The 21,141-nt window shown below is 32.0% G+C and overlaps 1 protein-coding gene across 3 annotated transcripts in view; it reads left to right on the forward strand.

Moving 5' to 3' along the window:
- Nucleotides 1-19,235, forward strand: part of LOC134695863 (sodium- and chloride-dependent creatine transporter 1-like) — a 41,379-nt gene extending 22,144 nt beyond the window's left edge. For all 3 annotated transcript variants that reach the window (XM_063557317.1, XM_063557315.1, XM_063557318.1), the window contains 8 exons: nucleotides 1,665-1,768; nucleotides 3,957-4,081; nucleotides 5,274-5,386; nucleotides 5,858-5,995; nucleotides 6,387-6,486; nucleotides 10,333-10,433; nucleotides 17,176-17,352; nucleotides 17,825-19,235. In XM_063557317.1, the coding sequence (XP_063413387.1) occupies nucleotides 1,665-1,768; nucleotides 3,957-4,081; nucleotides 5,274-5,386; nucleotides 5,858-5,995; nucleotides 6,387-6,486; nucleotides 10,333-10,433; nucleotides 17,176-17,352; nucleotides 17,825-18,037 (1,071 nt within the window). In that variant the 3' untranslated portion in view covers nucleotides 18,038-19,235. The remainder of the gene's footprint in view (nucleotides 1-1,664; nucleotides 1,769-3,956; nucleotides 4,082-5,273; nucleotides 5,387-5,857; nucleotides 5,996-6,386; nucleotides 6,487-10,332; nucleotides 10,434-17,175; nucleotides 17,353-17,824) is intronic.
- Nucleotides 19,236-21,141: the final 1,906 nt, after the last annotated feature.

Here is a 21,141-nt window from a genome sequence, read left to right on the forward strand (position 1 = left end):
ATTTTAAAAGTAGCAGTTATTAAAGAAATCATTTCATTAACACTTTTCCAACAAATTGAATGTATAGCTTAAATATTTGTATTTTAAATTTGTAATTATTGTGCATAAAAAGTTATTTTCAGGATACCTTTTTCCAGGCTGATGTTGTTTTTGACAAAATGAGTTTTTAAAACTGTAAACTATTCTTTTGCAAAAAATGAAAAACGAAAACGTTATTAATCTCTGGTGGAAAGTTGTCCTGTTCGCATACAGATTTTTTTTGGTTTTTTATTGTCTCTTCATTTCAGTTATTATGTAGAAACCCTTAAAAAATTCTAGTAATTATGCAAAATTTCTTGAAACTTGAGTACTTATATTTAATCATTAAAGTTACTTCGATCATACTCAATCTCGGAAAATTTCATGGATGATATTACCACTAATTCTACAAATTCACTGTATTATTTACAAATGTGGAATATTAAACATTCTCATCATAATCAACCTTATTCAAATTATCACCCAAGGCATAAACAGAATCTGAAAACCAATTGAATCCAAGTAGCATTGCTAGGATTTGTTCGCCATGGATACATTCTACCTCTTTTTGATCTCTTTCTGAATCACATATTTTATGGAGTAGCTAGTTGCTAAAGAAATTGACATTTATCATGTTTCTGGCCAATAAAACACGATTCCAATTTGGTTACGAGTAAACTTGCTAGGTTTATGGAGAGAACCTGTGCATATATATTAAACCGTCTATTTTTAAGATTCTGATGCTTACACTCATACAATCAGACCCCTTTACTCTGATATTCTACGCAATTGTACCATTTAACAAAAGAGTTCACCACTTTTTGGTTTCTTTGTGAAATCATTATAGAATTTGAATCCAGGTAACATTTTTTTCTTTTGTGTGGCATCGATGCAATGTGTGAATTTATAATAGCACACTATGAATGTGTAATATAACAATGTGAAAGGTCATATTACAACGCGAACTTGTAATATTACAATGTGTATGTGTAACAGAACAATGTGAAAGGTCATATTACAACGCGAACTTGTAATATTACAATGTGTATGTGTAACAGAACAATGTGGAATAGTAGTATTACAACGGGATGCGCTATTTAACAATGTAAATGTGTTGTATTACGGTGTGAATGTGTAACGTGACATTGTGAATTAATAATACTAAATGCGGAATGTTTCATATTACAATGTAAATTAGTAATAGTTCAATTCTAATGTAAAGTATTACGATAACCATGTGAATTTGTAGCAATACAATATGAATTTGTAGTATTACAATGTGAATATTAAAATTACCATGTGAATTTGAAGTATTACAATGTGAATGTGTGATACTACAATGTGATTTTGTAATCCTATAATGTGATTGACAGGCAGCAACGTGGTTGTGGCACTTCATATCAGAGTGGCGTACATTAGCCTTATAGATATGAGACGTCTGGTTAACATATATGTGATAACTAATTATTTTCTCTTTTTCTCTTGTTCTAAAAAGAACAATTATTGTAAGCAGGAATTGTGACATTATCTCAATTTCCCAGATGCAGTAACACTTTCAAAAGATGCATAATGAGAAAGTCATGCAAATATATCATAAAACATTTTTAACTTAATTGGTTTGAAAAATAAATCTGAGATTATTTTAGGTATGGGTTGATGCTGGAACACAAATATTTTTCTCATATTCTATTTCTATTGGAGCACTCACGGCCCTTGGAAGTTATAATAAGTTTAAAGATAACTCGTACAGGTAATAGTATTTTATCAGAGGTAATGGTCGTTATGGTTGAGCCCATTTACTGTTTTACTGTTATCTTACTAACCTTTTAGATAGATACTAAATGTTTGATATGAAACGCTTTATAAAAATATGCAAGCGTATCTAACATTGTCATTTGAGACATCATGTTTTATTCATTGATGAAGGAGCATGAATTGAATACCTAGTCAACAATTCGAGGATGTTTTCTGGTACTTGATCCAATGAGCTCTATATTTTTAATCTTTCACATTTGTCAATCTCTTCAACTAACGAGTTGCATTTTTCCCCCTACTATCTTTCCGCTTTTCATGACACAGTTTAAAAAAAATGATAAATATGTATGTTTTCCTAACTTTTTAATGATATAGGTTTGGATAGATGCTGGGACACAAATATTTTTCTCGTATTCAATAGCTGTTGGAGCACTCACGGCCCTGGGAAGTTATAATAAGTTCAATGATAATTCGTACAGGTAAACTAGGTGACTGGTAATCACAGAATCATTGATATTCAGGATTAGACCATAGCTTTTCAGAATAATAGATAGATAGATGTATTTGTATCTAGCATGCTATTGTTTTCTATTGGCAGGTTGAATTTCCCTTCTCATCACCCCTCATGTTCCACCTTTTAGAATCTACCTTTTATATCAATTGTTCATAGTTTTTTCTCCCTTCATATGGCATGTTCCTTGTCCTATGTATGCATGATTTCATGCCCTGAATTTGCATGAAATAATTGAATCTTAACGTTAAGCATTCAGCATACAATTCGTTTGCACTCAGCTTTACAATGAATAATCACGGCACATACCACATTTTATCATATTTCTTACACTTATTGTTTATTGGCTTATTCGGAATGCATTTTAAAATATGAATCAAATTCAAACTCGTAAAGTAATTTATATATACGTATAGAAACAGTATAAGTAAAGGTACAATACTAACGCCACAGTACCCAAATTGCATCCATTTAGAAAAATTAGAAGAAAAAAAAGCAGCGGAAATCTTACAAGTTTTCTTAGAGACTGAAGTATTCACTGGGAAAAGTAAAATCTTCCAAAATGTCGCCATGCGACGTCCACAAAAATCTATTTTTAAAAATGGGCAATTAAAATATGTTACAGGCAACCCATGCATTTCTTTAAAAATGAATGGAAAGCATAAATAGAGTCAAAATGATCTAAATATTTGGAGAAATAAAATAAAACATCGGATATTAGACTTATACGGATGTGAAGATACCCATGGATGTTATTTGGGTACTCCTGAGAATGAAAAGTAAAAAAAATCTGTAAAGAAAAGGTGCAATTTGGATTCCCTCACGTTTTATTTGGTAGGCTTGCTTACAAAATTCGTTTAGATTTACATAAAAACTGCTCATATTATACATTTTGCTTCAGTAGTTAAGTTAGATTTAATTAAATTAATTTTATACCACAATTTTAATTGTTCATTTTGAAACCACGCCTTCTTATATGGCATTGTCTTGAAGTATCAGTTACTGTAAACCAACTTATTTTCGCGAGCGATTTAATTTCGCGACTTTCCCGACTAGATAAATAAAGCGAATATAAATCGTCGCGAAAATTGATTTCCTTATTTTACACATAAAGGGAATAAGAAAATCGCGAAAATAAATCGCCAAGATGTGGGCTAGAAAGGGCTGAACTCGAAATAAAGTATCCGCGAAAATAAGTTGGTTTATAGTATGTACAACCTTGTAAATTTGGCAAGCATTTAACCTACTTAGGTTAGCTCTGTAAGTGTGATAAGACATAAATACATGTACACATGTAGTAGTTATTTATTACCAATATATAGTTATCAAAAATACCAGGATTATAATTTAGTACACCAAACGCGCGTTTCGTCTACATAAAACTCATCAGCGACGCTCAAATCGAAATATTGATAAAGCCAAACATGTACAAAATTGAAGAGCATTGAGGATCCAACATGTCATTTTTTTCAGATAAAATAAAAAATATTTCATGAAGGTTATCTGTATGCGGTTTTCAACCATGCAATTCTGAAACTTAATTCAATTTAGAAATGTGTAACTGATCACTATTAAGGACAAAATAAAAATTTACAGGAACGCGAAACATAACAATCAAGAATTTTATTTGATTTACCTTATTTTTAATAATTTTGATAATTTATTGTTACAGAGATGCTATTCTATTTGCCTGTACGAACAGTGGAACCAGTATTTTTGCAGGTTTTATCATCTTTACAATTCTTGGCAACATGGCGTATGAACAAGGTGTTTCTGTGGACAAGGTAGCAGAATCTGGTAGGAAATTCTAAGAATTTATGATTATCCAGTGATGCTTTAAAATAAAAACCAAAACACTCAATTAACCTAGAAAAAGTCTTAAGCAAGAGGTATATGTATTACTTTTAAAACTTCTTCTTGTATAGAATATTCACGCTTTTTTCAGGGTCAACTTTAAAAAAAAATTACGTACTACTTAAAATCTAATTATTAGATTACACTCACATATAAATAAAAGTAAAAAGAGAGTAAAGTTATATTAACACTGTACAAATGATCTTACAAGAAATAAATCTATATTAATCTTTGATAAAAAAAAATCTCATTGAGAAAAGATAAGTTTGACTATCATAACTATTTTCTGTTTAAAAATTTCTAATTGTTTAAAAAAAACTGATAATGGTTTATCATTATCTGGAATGGTGTCTAGAGGTTTCTATAACGCGAGCGATGACGAGCAAATTGGGAATTAAACTCTTCCTCATACATATTTTGGCGAACATGAGTAAATGTTAAATTAAGTCAATATATATTTAAATGTTTCAGCCTTTACAATCAGGTATTTACATTTAATTTTATATTTTAAGAGTATTTGGCATAGTTTTGTCATGTTTTAAGAATTATTTAAAATAAGTACTGGGGTTGGTTTAGATTTTTGGTTATTTTTATGACTGCTTTAACTGTTATGTTTAATATTTTTTGTGTGTTTCGCTTTAATCTTAGTGTTTAAGATAACCAGTGGAACTTGCTAGTCACCTACGACTTTAGACTTTGAAAAGCATTGTAAAGTGGAACGCGTAATACAGAAAAGACAAAATTTGTCTTTGTAAACTACAGAATACAGGACTACTTAATCAATTTAGCACTGCTGACTATTATATTCTTGTAGTAACATGAATTGAACTTTACAAATGTCAATATAATGGAATTTTATACGGCTGACATGGTTTAGCTAGCTATAAAACCAGTTTAAATCAAATATTTTCTAAATGCATGTACCAAGCCAAGAATATGACAGTTGTGCTCAATAAGTTTGATGTGTTTGAGCATTTGATATTGCCATTTGATTTGGGATTTTTTAAATAATCTTCGGACTTCAGTGTTTATGTGATTTTACTTTTGATGTGTTTGAGCATTTGATATTGCCATTTGATTTGGGATTTTTAAATTATCTTCGGAGTTCAGTGTTTATGTAATTTTACCTTTACAGGACCTGGGCTTGCATTCATAGCATACCCAAAAGCCGTGACAAAATTACCTGGAGCGCCAATTTGGTCATGTATCTTTTTTCTTATGGTAATATTGTTGGGACTTGATAGCCAGGTAAACATTGTCTAAATTTAATTTATTTTATAATAAATTTCTTCTGTAATATACAGATACATGTATTTTAAATTTAATTTTTTTTTATCAATGTTGACTTTTACCTATGAAATTTGTCCATTTTGCACTAAAAGTTGAAACAAGTGTTGTCGTTTATGACCATAAATGAATCAAGATAAATCAAGAGGGTTAGTTATATATGCCTCTATATTACGATAACTGACCCGAAACCTAGATGAAATAGTACCACAGAAACACAACAAATAGAAAAAAAAAACATCTGTAAGCGCGAGTTTCTTTTTTGGGCATACATTATAGACCCAAATGAATTTTGGCAATTACACATTGAAAGAAATATAATTTATGTAACAATTGTGCTGAGCATAACGGTGATAATTTGGCATTAATTGGAGTTTTACATACAAAATTTAGATACATATATATAAATATATAAATATATTTAATTATTAGTTTGTTGGTGTGGAAGGTGTCGTCACTGCTGTTGTGGACCAATGGCCAGGCTATCTAAGGAAAGGATATAGAAGAGAGGTTTTCATTGGTTGTATTTGTATACTAAACTTCTTCGTTGGAATTCCCATGGTGATGAATGTATGTACATTTTCATTGTAATGAACCTCTTCTTCCACTGACAACAACAAAACCTTTTTCAAATTCTCTAATTTATATATATTTAATCTCAATATTCCGAAAAATGAATCATCAATATTGAGTTCAATTTGTTAAGAATCATTTTAGGCTTTATTGTTGTTTTTTCGTTCACTACAGACACCAAAAGTAAAATAAAAATAAAGTTATTAGAATTGTGGAATATGTTTTGCTAAATATCAATCGATATGTAATTGTTTTGGTAACACGATGGAACATTGAGCAATTGTCAATTATTTGAGCAAAATATTTCATAGAATCATAATTATGGTTTTTGTTCTATATTTCTAATCAAAGTCAGCCACAATAATAATCCTTTGTTTACTCTTTTCAGGGCGGAATGTATGTTTTCCAATTGTTTGATTATTACTCAGGAAGTCGAATCATTCTTTTTGTTGGCGCATTTGAGTGCATTGCAATTGCATGGATATATGGTAAATAATTTATTTGTTGTATCAGACTGGGGAACGTATTCAATTTTCATTCATATTATATATAGTGTCTAGAAATAGCAACAATCAACATTCAATCTATCTAGGTGTGGATCAGTTTGTAAATAAACTGATGCAGTTACTAAATTAAATTATATTAGTGTCTAAGAATGTAACTTTAACACACTGATGAGTGTTATAAAATTAGGTGTCATATTTTATATATTATTCACGCAATATTTGGCTAAACATATTACCTTCATCGGGCGTGTGCATCTATCTAGGTGAAATCGGATGCATGACAAAAATATCTTTGTAGCTTGAGCTACCCAAAAGTTTAACATATTGATTGATGGTTGGTTTAAAACAATTTTTTGTCGTTTATTGTACATACATTTTTTTCTTCAAATTAAAACAAATAGTTGTTTTAGTTAAATAGAATTACAATTCATGATTTATTCCTTTGGTTTCGGGTAGAACTGTTTTTCATCCCTCTCTATAAGTCCATCAGGTTCAAGAGTACGTAGCTGATGCATCCAGAACCTTTCTCTCTGTTTTCTCCTTTCGATGTCCCAATTTTTGTTTACCTCAATTATTTGAAAGGTGATATTATCAAAAGTATGTCCTGTTCTAATGAGGTGTCTCGTATTTGGACAGTTTCTTCCTTTTGTATAGAACGACCGGTGATTGTTAAGTCTGATGTTGAATTTAGTTTCTGTTTCACCAACATACTGCAGCTTGCAAGTTCCACAAGAAGGAATATAAATACAATTTTCCGTTTTGCAATTACATGTAACATAGATGTTGTATCGCTGCTTTGTTACTGTGCTGCTGAAAGAGTGGTCAGTGTTGGCGGCTTTACAGCAGGTACAGTTGCTTCTACCGCATTGTTTGTAACACCCAAATTTAGAAGTTTCTTGTTTCTTTACTTGTGATGTCACAAGTATGTCTTTGAGATTTTTTGGTCTGAGATAGGCAATAACAGGAGGTAATGGAAAAAAATCTTTTAAGGAAGAGTTATTTCCGATTAGACGCCAGTGCTTTCGGAAAGAAGATGAAATGTTTGTCAAATCGGGATGGAAGGTTACAACAAACGGAATTCTATCTGCACGGGTCGTCTTTTCTTTGTATTCCATAAGGCTAGTTCGATCTTTTTCTTTGGCTTTATCAAAAGTGTCTGTGATGTTTTTGGTTTTATATCCTCTTGATTTCAGCTGTGTTTTTAGTTGTCCCAAACGATAGATAAGTTTGGATTCCGAGGAGCAAATTCGCTTTAGTCTGATGGCTTGACTGTAAGGTATACTCCTGGAGCAGTGTTTTGGGTGACTAATTTTTGGAGAAAGGAACTGGGGTTTATCAGTTTTCTTTGTGTGGAGATTAGTTTTACAAATGTGGTGGTATCGAGAAAAGCAATTTTCTCGCTTGAAAATTCAGATGTAAATTTAATTGAGTGATGGAACTGATTACAATGATCTAATAAATCTTGCAAATGTTCTGCAGTATCGTTTCATTTCATGTCAATATCATCAATAAAACGGAGCCATGGCAAGGGTTTGTATGGCACACTCAAAAGGATGCGTTTTTCGAGATCCCCCATAAAAATTTTGGCAAAAGAACGTGCCATTTTTGTTCCCATACTAGTTCCATCAATCTGTAAAAAGTGCTTGTCGTTGAAAATAAAGTTGTTATTTTCAAGAACTAGCTTGAGCAATTGAACTAGACAGTCAGTTTGGGGATGTTTATCCTTTCGAGTATTCAATACTTTGGGTAAAGGAATATTCAGTCGTATCTTGAATATGAGATGGTAGTTGTTTAACATGTGGTCTGAGGTGGTAATTAACAAATTCTGAAATTTTTTCGGTGGGATGGCCATTAGCTGATACTGTTGGTCTCCCTGGAATCCCTTCTTTGTGGAGTTTTGGAAGTAAGTAAAATCGACCGGCTGTGCACGTTTCGTCTGGGCGTAGATAATCGTACGTATCGTCATCAATTTGTTTATCTTTATTCATTTCTAAGAGGACGTCCTTAATTTTTTTGCTGATTTCCTTGGTTGGATCACATGTTAGTTCTTTATAAAATTTAGCGTTTGAGAGTTGACGATTCCCTTCTTCGATGTAGTCTGTCTTGTTCATCACTACAACGGCACTTCATTTTTCAGCTTGTTTGATAACAATTTCGTCACGGTCTTTTAAGCTTATCATGGATTGAATTTCTGACTTGTTTACCACTGATTAAAGATCTGACTTCAGCTTTGACTGATGTAATGAATGATTCCAAATTGTGTTTTTTTTTATTTAAGGGGATCCCATTTACTTTTCTTTTTAAATTTTGGGATGCATATGTCTCCTTCATCACTCTCATAATCAGATTCATTCATTCTGGCTTCTTTAAGATTTTCCTTCTGTTGTCTATTGAAATGATCTTTCAACCGAAGACGCCTGGCAAATGCTTCTACATCTGTCTTAAGTTGTAAATTTTTGACGGTTGCTGGAGCTGGACAGAAATTAAGGCCTTTACTCAATAGTTTTTCCTCAGAGGTAGTTAGTTCTATTGATGACAGATTTACAACTAACTTATTTTGAAGTGCGTGTTTCTGTTTTTTAAAACGTCTTTTCCTCGGTTGTTTTGATTTACTCTCTTTTAACATGTTTAAAATTGGATCTTCTTCACAAACGAAACTTTGTTGGTTTAAACAGTCTCGTTTGAATTTTCTATTCTGTTTAGCTTTGAAATTTTGTTTCTCTATTCTTTGAATGTCGAATAGTCTTCTTTGAATTGCGTCAATGTCTTCTGGAGTAGTCAGAGATGTTTTTATATACGTTTCGTTTATCTCCGAATTAATTTGTTTGTAGCCGTAGATGGAAAAGGAGAGTAAGAGTTGAAGAAGTCGGAATGAACAATTGAATAAAATATCGTCCCAATGTTTCATAAATCTGCTGGACTTAACACCCGGTATCTGAGGTGTCAATTTGATATTTAAAACTTTTGGTTTTGTGTTGTTATCTATGTACGATTTAAGATTAGAAGCATGATGTTCAAGCTGTATTTTCTTAATTTATTGAAATATGTTTTGTTTTCCATGATCTTGCAAGGAAATAGATATGAACAGATTACACAAAATAAGATGTGTAATGCGTGTTGCCTGTGAAAATAGTATATAGTGTCTAAAAAAAAGCAACAATCAATATTCAATCTATCTAGGTCTATATAAATAAAAATGTTCACTTGAGACCATTCACACATGTTTAAGAAATTTCTGTCTTGTATTATCATTTCATGATGGTTAAATTTCATAATTTAACTATACAAATGCTTAAATATCATTTTAAATCAGGGTAAATTGGTAAATAGTCCAATAATATAAACCTTGAGTGAATCTTCCGAATAAATTTGGCGTCAAATCAATCACTTGGTTTGTCTAATTGGGTAGAACCGATGTTAAAATCACAATTCTCACAATGACCATTACAGAGATTGATTCAAGAGGGGCGAAAGATACCAGAGGGAGAATCAAACTCATAGATAGAAAATAAACTGACAACGCAATGGCTAAAAATAAAAAGACAAACATACAAATAATAGTTCAGAAGACACAACATAGAAAACTAAAGACTAAGCAACACGAATCCCACCAAAAACTTGAGGTGATCTCAGGTGCTCCGGAGGGGTAAGCAGATCCTGTTCCACATCCTGTTCCACATATGGCACCCGTCGTGTTGCTTATGTTATTACAAATTCGGTAAATAGTCTAATTCAAAATATATAGTGATGACGTGTATTTTATTAAACAATTATTCATCATTATACATGTAAATTTAGAATCTAATTTGAATTTTCATTGTATTTCAGGATTTCGACGTTTCTATGATAACATTCAAATGATGTTAGGCTTTAAAATTAATCCATATATGATGATCTGTTGGACCATTCTGTCACCAGCTTTCTGTTTGGTAATAAAATAACCGTTTTTAAACCATAGGCATCCACTGCTTAAGTTAAGAATTAAAAAAAGTGGGCGATTCTATATTTTTGAATGAACCGAATGAAATTATAATTATAATAATACTACAGTGAATCCTGACTAAAACGAATCCTGTATAAACCAAAAATCTGTATAAACCAAACATGTTCGTAAGCACCTTGATATCAAATTATGTGCATTATGAACCTGATAGAACCGAACATCGACCAAAACCGAACAAAATCTTGAGTACCGAATTGGCTCGATTCAAACAGGTTTCAATGTATTACCAAAGATTTGCGTCATGTACATTTGTATTAGAAAAGATTTTGTAACTTGCAAATTTTTTATACAAGATTTTCTATAATATCTGTGGTACAGCCTATTGATCCAAAAACATTTTGTTATCAAATTTGGATTTAAATTGACACTCTTTCGTAGTAACCGGAATGACTGAAACTCAAATTTGCTTTCTAAGATCCACGCACGTTCATCAGAATAAACAAATTGAATTTAAAATTAAATAAAATTGAGAATGGAAATGGGGAATGTGTCAAAGAGACAACAACCCGACCAAAATAAAAAAAAAAACACAACAGCAGAAGGTCACCAACAGGTCTTCAATGTAGCGAGAAATTCCCGCACCCGGAGGCGTCCTTCAGCTGGCCCCTAAACAAATATATACTAGTTCAGTGATAATGAACGCCATACTAATTTCCAAATTGTACACAAGAAACTAAAATTTAAATAATACAAGACTAACAAAGGCCAGAGGCTCCTGACTTGGGACAGGCGCAAAAATGCGGCGGGGTTAAACATGTTTGTGAGATCTCAACCCTCCCCCTATACCTCTAACCAGTGTAGAAAAGTAAAAGCATAACAATACGCACATTAAAATTCAGTTCAAGAGAAGTCCGAGTCTGATGTCAGAAGATGTAACCAAAGAAAATAAACAAAATGACAATAATACATAAATAACAACAGACTACTAGCAGTTAACTGACATGCCAGCTCCAGACTTCAATTAAACTGACTGAAAGATTATGATTTTTTTCATATGAACATCAGGCACAATCCTTCCCGTAAGGGGTTTAGTATCATACCATCATAACATATATGAGAAGAACATAACCCGTGTCATGCCAACAACTGTTTTTAGAATAAATGTGTTTAGTTCCGACGCAAAGACCTTATCAGTGACTCAATATTAACGCCAAAATATGCAATCTTTAATGACTTGACAACAGTATCGTAATTATATCCCTTCTTAATAAGTCTATTCAAAGGTTTTGTAAGTTTATGAGGTGAATACTGACACCTTTGTGCTTTATAAAGAATATTTCCATAAAAAATTGGATGTGAAATACCTGAACGTATAAAAAGTCTGCATGTTGAGCTATATTTACGAATGATGTCTTTATACCGATGATAAAATTTAGTAAATGTTTTGACTAGTTTGTGATATCGAAAACCCTGGTGTAATAATTTTTCAGTAATACATAAATTTCTCTCGTTAAAATCTAAAACATTGTTACATACACGAGCGAATCGTACAAGTTGAGATATATAAACACCGTAAGATGGTGACAAGGGAACGTCACCATCTAAAAACGGATAATTAACGATAGGAAATGAAAAATCATCCCTTTTATCATAAATTTTAGTATTCAGCTTTCCGTTAGTGATATAGATATCAAGATCGAGGAAAGGGCAGTGGTCATTGTTAGTATTAGCTTTATTTAAAGTGAGTTCACCAGGATAAATTTCATTAATATACATACTGAAGTCGTCATTATTGAGAGCGAAAATATCATCCAAATATCTAAAAGTATTATTAAATTTGTTTATCAGATGTTGTTTTGATGGGTCTTTGCTTATTTTTGTCATAAATTGTAACTCGTAACAATACAAAAAGAGGTCCGCAATAAGTGGTGCACAGTTAGTCCCCATTGGAATTCCGATAATCTGACGATATACGGAATCCCCAAAGCGAACAAAAATGTTATCTAGTAAAAATTCAAGGGCATATATAGTATCAAAGCATGTCCAATTAACATAGTTTTTTTGTTTATTGCTACTAAAAAATGACCTAAAAGAGTTTGAACATATATATTCACATTCTGATTTTTTGAATGCCCATTTAATTAGATGTGTGAATTTTTTCTTAATGAGAATGTGAGGCAATGTGGTATACAGGGTAGAAAAATCAAAACTTTGAACAGATTCAAAATCACCAATATAAGCATGCAATTTATCAAGTACTTCAAACGAGTTCTTGACACTCCAAAAGTAATTTATTCCACTATTTTCGAAGGCCTTATTTGAACAATTTATTATAAGGCTTTTAATTGTACCAAGTGTGCTGGTAAGAATAATAGACAATTTAGTAGTTGAACAATGGCTTGAAGACGAAATAAATCTATATTTGTAAGGGGTTTTGTGTAGCTTCGGAAGCCAATACATAGTTGGAACTTTCATTGTATTTGGCTCTGCTTGTAAAGCGGTGGCTAAAAGTTTATGTTTGTTACAGATTTCGTTTTCTGAAAATGGAGTCAGTTGGAATGTTGGTGAATTGGTGATTTCCTTTTTCAGAACCTCGATGTAAAATTTACGTCAAACAATAATAATATTATTAGCAGCTTTATCGGCCGGGACAAAAACAAATTCCTTGGCTAGTTCTTTTAGTTTATGTTTGATACGAGAAATAGGTTTATTGTGGTTATTGTTAATAGTAAAATGTTCTTTAAAATGTTGAATACGTATATCAACTATCTTCATTACTGAATTAAAAAAAGAGTCCAAAGATTTTTTGTCAGCTTTTTCCCGTTTTATCCATTTCATACAGTAAGTAAGGAAAAACCTTTATATGTTATCAAGATAAATCACTGGCATTTCTCGCGTTTGTGAAAGTGGATGTCATCTTATTGAAGGCAAAACTTCCAACAATTGCTGAAGAACAATAATAATAACCCCGATAAGAATTGAAAAATAAACACAATTATCAATTAAAAACCAATTGTTCAGAGAACAATTGTAGGTCTTTCCACTAGTAAAGATCTATTTTGATATTGAAATATGAAAAATCAGTTAAAAATGTTAGTTCCTATGGTTTTATGATGTATTTATATGAATTTAAAGCAAAGGTCAAAATCTAGAACGTCATATTAACCTATGACCTTGACCTCAATTTCAAGTTCACAAACCAAGGACCTTAATTTAAAAGACCCTAGGTCTTAAATATGTTTGGTTTATTAGTAATATCACTTTACGCGTAATTCTAAATGTCAGATGGGCAAAAACTCCCATTTATTGTCTGCGCACCCTTTCAACCAAAATATACAAGTAAGGACATGTCGCAACTAACAATTTACGAAAAATTATTTGTCGATATGTCATAAGGTATTTGAAAATAAATGAAAATAAGCAAAAATCCAAAAAAAATCAAAATTTAGAATATGACCTTGACCTTTGACCTTGACCTCATTTTTATTTTTTTGGACCAAAGACCTCGAATCTAAAGACCCTATGTCTTTATCACTTATGGTTTACCATTTAGAAATGCATATCACTTAATTAAATGGAAAAGGGGGAATAACTCTCATATGGAGTCTCCGTAAAGCTTCGGTCCAAATGAATATCCTAATCCTGAAGTTGTAACGAGCAATTTGGTACACTTAATTTGTCGTTATCTTTAACGGTTGCGAAGGAGTAGTGGCCACAAGAAAAACAGTGTTTGGGGAGATAACTCTTACAACGTAAAGTATTTTGTTACGCTGTTGTAAATTTTAAAGCGTATAAACTATACGATACCATATTCCAAATATCTAAGCGACATCTTTTGAAACATCAATACTACGCAAGAAAAAAAATTAGGCGGAAGAAAAAAAAAAAAAATAATAATAATAATAATTAAAAACCAATTGTTCAGAGAACAATTGTAGGTCTTTCCACTGGTAAAGATCTATTTTGATATTGAAATATTAAAAATCAGTTTAAAATGTTAGTTCCTATGGCTTTATGATGTATTTATATGAATTTAAAGCAAAGGTCAAAATCTAGAACGTCATATTGACCTATGACCTTGACCTCAATTTCAAGGGCACAAACCAAGAACCTTAAATCCAAAGACCCAAGGTCTTTAATATGTTTGGTTTATTAGTAATATCACTTTACGCGTAATTCTGAATGTAAGATGGGCAAAAACTCCCATTTATTGTCTGCGCACCCTTTCAATCAAAATATACAAGTAAGGACATGTCGTAACTAACAATTTATGAAAAATTATATGTCGATATGTCATAAGGTATTTGAAAATAAAGGAAAATAAGCCAAAATCAAAAATTTAGAATATGACCTTGACCTTTGACCTTGACCTCATTTTTATTATTTTCGACCAAGGACCCCAAATCTAAAGACCCTGTGTCTTTATCACTTATGGTTTACCATTTAGAAATGCATATCACTTAATTAAATGGAAAAGGGGGAATAACTCTCATATGGAGTCTCCGTAAAGCTTCGATCCAAATGAATATCCTAATCCTGAAGATGTAACGAGCAATTTGGTAAAATAAATTTGTCGTAATATTTAACGGTTGCGAAGGAGTAGTGGCCACAAGAAAAACAGTGTTTGGGGAGATAACTCTTACAACGTAAAGTATTTTGTTACACAGTTGTAAATTTTTAAAGCGTATAAACTATATGATATCATATTTCAAATATCTAAGCGACATCTTTTGAAACATCAATACTACGCAAGAAAAAAAATTAGGCGGAAGAAAAAAAAATAAAAAAATTAAAAACCAATTGTTCAGAGAACAATTGAAGGTCTTTCCACTGGGTAAAGTTCTATTTTGATATTGAAATATGAAAAATCAGTTTAAAATGTTAGTTCCTATGGCTTTAGGATGTATTAATATGAATTTAAAGCAAAGGTCAAAATCTAGAACGTCCTTTAACCTATGACCTTGACCTCAATTTTAAGGTCACAAACCAAGGACCTTAAATCAAAAGACCCTAGGTCTTTAATATGTTTGGTTAATGAGTGATATCACTTGACGCGTTATTCTAAATGTAAGATGGGCAAAAATTCGCATTTATTGTCTGCGCACCCTTTCAACCAGAATATACAAGTAAGGACATGTCGCAACTAACAATTTTTGAAAAATTATTTGTCGATATGTCATAACGTATTTGAAAATAAGTGAAAAAAAACCAAAATCAAAATTTAGAATATGAACTTGACCATTGACCTTGACCTCATTTTAATTTTTTTGGACCAAGGACCTCAAATCTGAGGACCCTAGGTCTCTATCACTTATGGTTTACTAGTAAGAAATGCATATCACTTGAATCAAATGAAAAAGGGGGAATAACTTTCATATGGAGTCTCCGTAAAGCTTCGGTCCAAATGAATACCCTAATCTTTAAGACGTAACGAGCAATTTGGTAAAATAAATTTGTCGTAATCCTTTACGGTTACGAAGGAGTAGTGGCCACAAGAAAAACAGTGTTTGGGTAGATAACTCTTACAACGTAAAGTTTTTTGTTATGTCGTTGTAAATTTTTAAAGCGTATAAACTATACGATATCATATTCCAAATATCTAAGCGACATCTTTTGAAACATCAATACTACGCAAGAAAAAAATTAGGCGGAAGAAAAAAAAAAAAAATAATAATCAGAACAAATTCAATAGGTCTTTCCACGGAAAAGTGGAAAGACCTAATAATAATAATCAGAACAAATACAATAGGTCTTTCCACGGAAAAGTGGAAAGACCTAATAATAATCAGAACAAATTCAATAGGTCTTTCCACGGAAAGGTGGAAAGACCTAATTAAATGATATCCCACTTTTTCTGAAAGGTCACGAAAAACAATCGGATTTAAAGTCTTTTTCATGACACAACTCTTTATCATGGTTATACTTCGTTGAAATTCACAGCAAACAGCGATCAGTTCTAGTGTTGGGGGGAGCTTTAACTAGAGCTAAAACTGTCGACTAGTTTAACTTTCAAATAAGATTGACTAAACATGTCCAATGATTTTGTGGTTTATTAAGAAAATGTAAGGACTTTGTTTTCGTAACTGTAGTTTACACAGACAATTTTCTTTTTTTTTTGTCTTTAATTTTTTTTATATAAATAAGGCCGATAGTTTTCTCGTTTGAATTGTTTTACATTGTCATATCGGGGCCTTTTATAGCTGACTATGCGGTATGGGCTTTGCTCATCGTTGAAGGCAGTAAGGTGACCTATAGCTGTTAATGTCTGTGTCATTTTGGTCTCTTGTGTACAGTTGTTTCATTGGTATTCATACCACATCTTCTTTTTTATAAGTCTACACAATATTTATAATTACATTTACGTAACCGAATTAACTGCACGTTTCGGCAATCGAGGTCTAGTCATGAATGCTCGAGGCCAAAATATCTGAATAACCAGAACCGTATACAAACGTTGTAGAGCCGCTAAAAACAAACGGGTAAATTCAATCATATGAGTTATATCTTTAGTTCATGCTTAACACTGGTTCGAATGCAAAAACAAACGGGTAAATGCAATCATATGAGTTATATCTTTAGTTCATGCTTAACACTGTTTCGAATGCAATAGGACAAAAAAACTCGACAATTCTCAAAATTTTCCTTTTAAATATTTATTTGAATAAAGAGTTATACCGTTTTTTGTTTAAATGTTTTTTATTTACAAAATGGCTTTTTTTATATTTTAGGCTATTTTTATTATGAGTACAATTAATTACTCAGAATTGACTTATGGTAGACCATCTGGGGACTACATTTATCCACAGTGGGCTATTGCAATCGGATGGAGTATGGCTGCTTTTGCCGCTGTCTTTATTCCTGGTATGGTACCGTTCCAGATATGGAGATATGGTCTGAAACCAAGTGTAAGTTACTATCCTTATGGCTAACATATCAATAAAATATTGCAATTTCAAATTTAACCTCCTTTTACCTATTTAATTGAAAAAGGGGGGGGGGGCGAATTTTCTATTGTTTTTTGAAACCTCGAAAATGTATTTTCATTGAGCGTTTCAATAGTAGATCGATTAATACATTTCATAACAAAATTTTTATAAAAGTATAATAACGCAACGTTGAAATATCTAGAAGAGGCTGTGGATATTAAATTCCAATATAATTGTCAAATGTCATAACAGTCAATGAATTACATCTCAAAAGATTAAAATTGTAATAATTCAATGAATTCTCTAAATGCTAAATCCAATCTTCATCTGTTGAAAAGAGTTATGAATAAAGGAGCGAATATACCACATATGACGGTTATGGATAAAGGAGCAAGTTTATGGCAAAAAAGGATGAAATGTTAATTAAATGAGTGTACATATTGTTTTACAGGAATATTACCTCTTACTTAAGCCTCAGGGATTAAAGGAGCACCAACTTAGACCACAGGACCACGGAGAAATTAATTTAGACAATTTCAGAGATAGTTCATTAAGATATCGAGCTAATGATGTACCAATACATAACCTTGAAGCACAACCAAATCTTTATGATAAGAGGGATGCTGGTCGAGAAAATCCAAGTTTTACGGGAGAACGATTGTGATCTAAAATATACATAATGCTCAAATACCTAAATTTGTGAATATTAATTTTTATTTCTTATTCCATGTCATATCATAAATGATGATTGTATCAAAACATGTATATATCTAATAAGATACAATACGCACAGCAAATAGTAGGGATACACATTTTTTCAACGTATAGTATATGTGATAGGGAAATTATTGAAAAGATTTATGAAACATAAAAAAAAACATTTTGATTTTCTTTTCATCAATTTCAGATCAGTTTTTTTATAAGAAATAATAAGATGTACCTTTGTTATAACTTTTATAATTTACTTATAGTTTAATTAACTGCTTTGTGGTATGTTATTTCTGGTCGGTTCCTGACATTTTTGGGAGACGCTTAAATGAAAAATATCATTCATTGTGTGTGCTTTTAAAAGGCGGGGTCGATCTTCTCCTCTTCTGACACCATACATTTTTTAGCCAAAGCAAATTTTATATTAGAAAAGAAAATAAAAGTGGCCACTTACTCATCCATGGCATATTAGGCAACAGTCTATAGAAAAACGTTTATTAGCTTTGCACTAGTTTTCCTCGATACCTGTCAGGCTACTTCTACATTACTGCTACATGTCCCACAAAGTTTAGCAGACAAAACATATGGTTAGATATCAATTGAACATTTCAAATTTCAAAAAAATGTAAAGAGCTTAAATTAAGTCGTTTATCTGAAAATATTAAAACAAAAGATTTGTGATATTCTCTTTTTTAATTAGATTATAACTATACAAATATACATATCTTTTGAATGTCAATCTTCTTTTACCTAAATAAGAGTTTGAAGAATAATTTTGATAATCATTTCAGACTAGGCTCTTTTTGACTCTCTGTTTCAGTAAAACATGTTCACTTGCGAGTTGATATTCAGGTCACAACGATGCCATACTTATCAAACATGATAAACTGTATATGTATGTGCAATATCTAAGTTATTAACATGTTATATCTATATGTCGGTTTTAAAAATAGCTAGACTTAATATGGCGATGTTTATTCTAAGCTGAACCTTTCAGGTATATCAATTTTTAACGAATTTCCACAATGATGATATATTATACATGTGTTGTGTTTCCATTATGGACATATCTTACATGTGTTGTCTACTTTATATCTAGTTTGTATTGTATCTTACACATAGATTTTTTAACAATATATCTTTATTATATAAAATATAGTGTTCATTTCTTATATCCTCTTTTTGAAAGAAAATTCTTCATTATATGTAACATACAGGTAGATTTTCAGATAAAGCACTTATCAATGCCTGCCAGTCTGAAAAGGTCATTTTGGTCTTAACGTCATCTAAAAATCAGAACAATCAATTATTCAATCATGTCCTATCTAGCAGCACTCCATTTTAAGATTTATCCACTGATGATAATTCAGTACTAATCAGACAATTCGCATCAATCAGGGGTTGAAGTCATAAAACTTTGCTCAGTGCTTGAAGCACAAAAATCATGCTCAAAACATGAAGTCCAACATTTTGATTGGTTGATTTTCGAGTACAAGTACAAGTACAAAAAACGGACTCGAAAGTTTTATTACCGCAAGGCCAGATCAATACAATTGATTAGTATTTCAGACAAGTCAGTATGATCCTGATGAGTTTACGTAATTCACAATAACTTAGCAGTCTAAATAAATGCTAACTGAATTCAAGAGAATAGTGTGAACAGTACTGATCTCACTGCAGTGGATAATAAAATTGAGAATGGAAATGGGGAATGTGTCAAAGATACAACAACCCGACCATAGAAAATAGTTATCAAAAGTACCAGGATTATAATTTTAGACGCGCGTTTCGTCTACAACAGACTCATCAGTGACGCTCAGATCAAAATAGTTAAAAAGTCAAACAAATACAAAGTTGAAGACCATTGAGGACCCTAAATTCGAAAAAATTGTGCCAAAAACGGCTAAGGTAATCTACTCTTGGGGTAAGAAAATCCTTAGTTTTTCGAAAAATTTGAAGTTTTGTAAACAGAAAATTTATAAAAATGACCATATAATTGATATTCATGTCAACACCGAAGTGCTGACTACTTGGCTATCGATACCCTCGGGGACGAAACGTCCACCAGCAGTGGCATCGACCCAGTGGTGTAAATAGTTATCAAAACAACAGCAGAAGGTCACCAACAGGTCTTCAATGTAGCGAGAAATTCCCGCACCCGGAGGCGTCCTTCAGCTGGCCCCTAAACAAATATATACCAGTTCAGTGATAATGAACGCCATGCTAATTTCCAAATTGTACACAAGAAACTAAAATTAAAATAATACAAAGGCCATTAGTCTTAAAATTAACAGAAAGACTGTAAATAATTCCAGGGAAAAAATTCATGGACTGAATTTTCGGCTCTCTCGACACCATTTGAGAGTATGGTATTGCGAAACGATGCTAGTCCATCGGAAGGGGATGATAAATGGCTAGCCTGTTTTACGAGAGAGCAAACATTGTTGCAAAATCTCTTGCACGTAAAAAACATCCTTGTAGATTTCAAAAAAGGGCAGGCTGTACCCGCAAAGTAGAAAGGGATTGATAGAAGTTGTATTAGCTTGTCTTCCAATCCACCTTAAATAAATACGTTTACTAAACTAAATTACTATTAATATATTGTTCAGTCAATTTAGATCAGTTTAAATCCATTAACCATGTACACTAAATATTTGTCTCCCAATTGATACATCATTCCTAGGATGATATTTCCTATCATAATTTTCTAGATAATGGTTGCTGCTCACAAGGTAGCTATTGAACCAAGAGTTCCAAGTGTGAGGTGGAAATCATCCCTTCGTAATTTTACGGACACCTTTACTGGTCTGTTGACTCTTATGGAATATCAATTTCACAGACGATGATGTATTTGTTTCTAATGTCGTTACTACATTCCCGTTCCCTTTTCCTAAATGTGACCAACCGAATAAGACTTGTAACCCGGATGTTTTTTTCTCTCTCGATTTATGAATTTCGAACAACAGTATACTACTGTTGTCTTTATTTATAACCGGGTTCATACCTGCATCACGACGAGTGCAACATGTGGTACAGGATCTTCTTACCCTTCAGGAGCAC

This window comes from Mytilus trossulus, chromosome 14 (genome assembly GCF_036588685.1).
Source record: "Mytilus trossulus isolate FHL-02 chromosome 14, PNRI_Mtr1.1.1.hap1, whole genome shotgun sequence".
Lineage (NCBI taxonomy): Eukaryota > Metazoa > Mollusca > Bivalvia > Mytilida > Mytilidae > Mytilus > Mytilus trossulus.